The sequence below is a fragment of the Epinephelus moara genome, unplaced genomic scaffold (assembly GCF_006386435.1).
Source record: "Epinephelus moara isolate mb unplaced genomic scaffold, YSFRI_EMoa_1.0 scaffold2844, whole genome shotgun sequence".
NCBI lineage: Eukaryota > Metazoa > Chordata > Actinopteri > Perciformes > Serranidae > Epinephelus > Epinephelus moara.
Genome location: NW_026080477.1, coordinates 5,391 through 10,279, shown reverse-complemented (window position 1 = coordinate 10,279; position 4,889 = coordinate 5,391). Strand labels below are relative to the sequence as shown.

The 4,889-nt window shown below is 41.5% G+C and overlaps 1 protein-coding gene across 1 annotated transcript; it reads right to left on the bottom strand.

Moving 5' to 3' along the window:
* Positions 1 to 2,759: 2,759 nt before the first annotated feature.
* LOC126387214 (uncharacterized) lies at positions 2,760 to 4,091 on the bottom strand. The gene has a single exon (XM_050039757.1). It carries the CDS (start codon positions 4,089 to 4,091, stop codon positions 2,760 to 2,762), a length of 1,332 nt encoding a protein of 443 aa, XP_049895714.1.
* Positions 4,092 to 4,889: the final 798 nt, after the last annotated feature.

Sequence of the window (4,889 nt, the reverse complement as noted above, 5' to 3'; positions counted from 1 at the left end):
GAGAATGTGAAGGTGACGTCACGTGCGTTGCATTGTGGGGCGTCAGCGCCATCTTTAGAGGAACGCGGGTGTAAACAAAGCAGTGAAGGGGAATACGAACATGAAGCAAAGGAGATGGAGAAGGGCAAAGAAAATGACAGAGGACCCTACTGCGACAAACTCAAATTAAACGCGAGGCAAAGGTACATAGAGAAGCTGCAAATGCTTAACAATGTCGATCCCTACGATATAACGGCCAAGAACTGGAGTCAAGATCCCGCTGTACTCAAGCCACTGACGTATCCCGACATTGTAAACGATCTGGTTTTTGGGTGCATATACTTTACAAGAATTTAAAAGTTACAAATCTTTAGAAGCCCATGAGCAGTTCTGCAGCAGATGGGTGCAAGATTTACTCATTCACAAGCCAGAAAACTCAGCGAACACAGTCGTACTAGCAAAGGTAAGGTTGCACTGTTTTTGTCGGGGATGAATGAATGACTGAATGAAAGAGTTTATTTCGATAAGCAAGAGTACAATATATACAACCATTATATACAAAAAAAAACCAGACATGTAATGATATGACATGAAATGTAAAAAAGAAAAAACAATGTGCCTAAAGCTTGTGGATCATGGATCTTTGTTGTTTCTTTTTCTGTCAAAGGTCATGCACTCCCAGCGTCTCAACGAGGCTCCTCTGAAGGCTTGGGTTATACTCAGCTCAACTGGTGTAGTTCAGGCAGCTCATTGTACGTGCATGGCTGGTGTTGGCGAGACATGTACACACATTGGTGCCCTACTTTTCAAAGTGGAAGCTACTGTCCGGTACAGGGAAGTGAAAACAGTCACAGACAAACCTGCATACTGGATCCTACCTGGTAATGCCAACAAAGTGCATGTGGTTTTCTGCGCGAGCTGGCAGGATTACAGCCTCCAATATGCATGCTGTTTATGCAATGGATTTGAAGTCACCAGCTCTGTCAGCAGTAAAAAAGGTTTGTTATCCTAAGGACAACACATGTACCACATCTGATATGTCTTGGGGCATAACAAATGAAGGAGAGGCAATGAAGACGTACACTGAAAAAACCAGGGGACAACACAACAGTCAAGAGGTTGCTACATGTGGATTCTTTATCAACCCCACTTTCCCTGAAGTAGGAGCATCACCAGATGGCACAGTGAGGTGCATTTGTTGTGGTAAAGGCTGCATAGAGATTAAATGTCCTTCCAAATACAAATACAGCACCATCCATGATGCTTGTTTGGCCAAAGACAGTAACTTCTGCCTTCAGCTTGTTGATGGGGAATTACAACTAAAACATGGACACCCCTACTATGCACAAGTCCAAACACAAATATTTGTTATAGATAGTAAGTACTGTGATTTTGTAGTTTGGACACTCAAAGACTGTGCTATTCTGTGTATACTGCCAAACCCTGAGTTTTGGAGGGCACACCTACAGAAGGCACAACATTTTTTCACAGCAGTATCTTTGCCAGAGCTGGTTGCACAGCACTACACTAAGCCAGTGTCCCAAGTGTCAGAGAGAAGGCCTCTGAAGGAACTGCAACAACACAGCATGAAGAAGGGGAAAAAGAGGGACGGAAAACAGTGTCAAAATGCAATGGAAAGACAATGGTGTCTGTGTCATGGACCAGAACATAAAGATGACATGGTTGCATGTGATAATGAAAACTGCAAAATCCAGTGGTTTCATTTAACATGTGTTGGACTCAAGGATGCACCTGCAGTAGATGACATCTGGTTTTGTAGCTCCTGCTCAAAGTCATAAGTTCATGTCTGGCTGGGCTCTACAATAGGCCAACTGCCTCCTGTGTTAACACTAAATGCCACCTGATAACCACAGTTAAAGCTAGACTTTGTAGAGTTGTGATAATTAACATTTTAGCTCTGCACACCTCTCAGCACACCAAGTGGTAGTTCACAGAGAAAAGACCACTCCTAAATGTCAGGGCAGGATAAAGAGTGTCGTAGCAAAACTGATTCCGTCTTAAGTCATTACCTTTCTGACCTATTGAAAGATGTAAATATGAATGTTAAAATAGATAATATGTTGAAATAACAATGTTAATAAAGTATTCATGTCAGCCAGCCTGAGATCAGTTTGTGTTCATTGATCATCCACAAATATTTATTCATCAACTAGAAAATAGAAAATCTTCAACTAGAAAATCTTCCTGTTACACTGATAAACATGATAAAAAAGAGGCAATAAAATATCTGCTAGACCTAGCTAGTTATATGGGTATTATTCATTATTACCTGTTTGATGAGTAAAATGAAAGACAGACACATTTGAATGCCTTTGTAAGGTCTTTATTTCACTTTAAGAAATTTGCTGTCTGTAAAGACAGAGTTACAAAAACAGTAATCAAAAGTTGTGGTCAATAATTCACCACAATTGTCTGACTGGTTATTTTATCTACAGTATCTCACATAAGTGAGTACACCCCTCCCATTTTTGCATATAGTGTTGTCCCATGAAAAGATATAATAAAATATTTGCAAAAATGGGTGGGGTGTACTCACTTATGTGAGATACTGTACATTTACTCACCATCTATGACAACATACCAGACACATTAAAAACAAAGTTGCAAAAAGAGTAATATAAAGCAGTGGTCAATCATTCATCACAATTATTTGACTGATTATTTTATCTTTATATACTATCTATGAAAACACACCAGTAACAGTAACCAAAGTTTTCACCAGTAGCCTCAGCTACCTGACAGTCTTTTTTTTTCAAACACTACAATGTAGGCGTAGGTGACTGTGAAGGTAACTGTCCCAGCACAACACTCGCACACAGGTTTGTGAGAGCACAGCAAATCACAACAATTTTGTCCAATAATGTGACTTGCTCACCTTCACACGGCAAAACCGTGTCAATGGGGATTTTTGAAGACAGTATCTGGTATTTGTTTCGGACTACACCGATGACTCTCTCCACGTGGATCCTCAGGTTTGCGAGGGATCTTGTTTCTTCCACATCCTTTGCGTCCAACTGTCGCTGACCCTTTGTGAATGCTGGTGTTCTTACTTCAGCACACATCATCCCCACACTCTCCCTGATGTCAAAACCACGATCTGCCAACACCATGTCACCTGGCAGAAGTTTATCCAGAAAGCCACAGTTCTCTGTTACTCTTTTGTCACTTGTTCGTCCACCCCAACCTTTGGAAATGAACAAAATCACTCCTTGAAGAGTTATACCTATTAGGTATTTAAGTGTGTGGCTGTGCTTGTAATGTGAAAATGTTTGTGCCCTTGCATGAAGGTTAGATGGCCTTTTAATAAAAACCTCAAAACAGTCTATAATGGCAGCTACTCGATTCCCAAATGTCTCAACAAAGTTATGTGGCATACTGACTTGCAAAGTGTCTCTGTCTGGCCAATGCACCATTGGAGCCAGGCGTGCATACAGAGCATTAATAGTTTGTTGAAATACAGCACTCACTGTTCCTCTGTGCACATCAAATAGGTGACCGATGTGCTGCAATGGCAGATTCAATCTCAGACGCATGAGAGTGATCAGTAGCATTTGAAACGGAGTAAGCTTTCTTTTCCCCTGTGGCAGAAGGGGAGTTACATAGCACAACAAAGAATAAAAACTTTCATAATTTGGAAGTCCGGTGTAATATTTTACTCTGTTATTATCACACATCAGAAACTCCTCTGTCATTTCTCTTTCTGCAAGTTTACGCTTCAGATTTCCATTTTCCTCCAGTAGACGGTTGATTTCATCACACCTAAGCTTGCACATCTCGCAGTCCTCTTCACATTGGCCATCAGGATGTGGCACTGTGCTCGCTTCATGTTGTGCCCCGTTTTCCTCTTCTTCTTGTGTGTTGTCCTCTCCTTGATGAGACCTCTCCTCCATTCCTTGTTGTGCTCGGTCCTCCACCTGAAGTTGCGCCATCCTGTCCTGTCCTTGTGAGCTCTCCTCTACTCTGTCCACCACTTTGTCCGCTGCTCTTTCCTTTGTCTTCTCATCTTGGTTTTTATGTCTCTTCAGCTGACGTGCAAATCTGTCTTTGTCAGGAACTTTCACCTCGTTGTGCCCCAAAAGCAAAGACGGCATCCAATCAGGATGAGTTTCCAGCATTTCATATGCAGGTTGTCCTATGCATACAGAAATAAGTGTAAATTAAACCCAATAATGCAAATACTAACATTTCACAAACATTTCGTTAAGATAGAAACAAAGTTGAAGATAGTTTGGATCACAATCTAAAGTGGAGAACACTGAGTAACGTTGGCATCAACAAACACAGACATACACATATTTAACGTTACCATACACACACACTCTGGGCCAAAGTTAGACACCAATATGTAACAGCAAAACACCAGAGTACTCACCTGACTGAAAATGAAGAGAACATACTCTCATATGTTCAGGAATATTGTTAAATGCGATGTTTTTTCTCCTTACTGCTGCAACCCACCCAATTCGTCGTCTTTTTGTCAGCTCCTCAACTTGCGGGCCTTCGGTTTTTTTCCACTTAGGAAAGGAGAAAAAGCGGATTCCATTGTCCAGCTTTTTGCCAGATGTATCATGTGATCGACTGTGGCAGTTTTTAACGCAGCAGTACTGTCCGACCATGATTACTTAAAATGTTGAGCTGGCTTGAAGAGCTAGCTTCCCGCTTTACACCTGTGTTCCTCTAAAGATGGCACTGACGCCCCACAATGCAAAGCGGCGTGACGTACCTTCACATTCTCTATAGGGAGTATATATTCAGCATCTGTCATCTTAGAAAAGTCAAAAGAAAAGAAACAGAGTGAATTGCAAGAGAGAAAGAGAGAGAGCGCGCGCACGAGAGAAATGCAACATTGATTTACAATTGTGGTGACCTCCTCCCAGGCTACCTTTGCA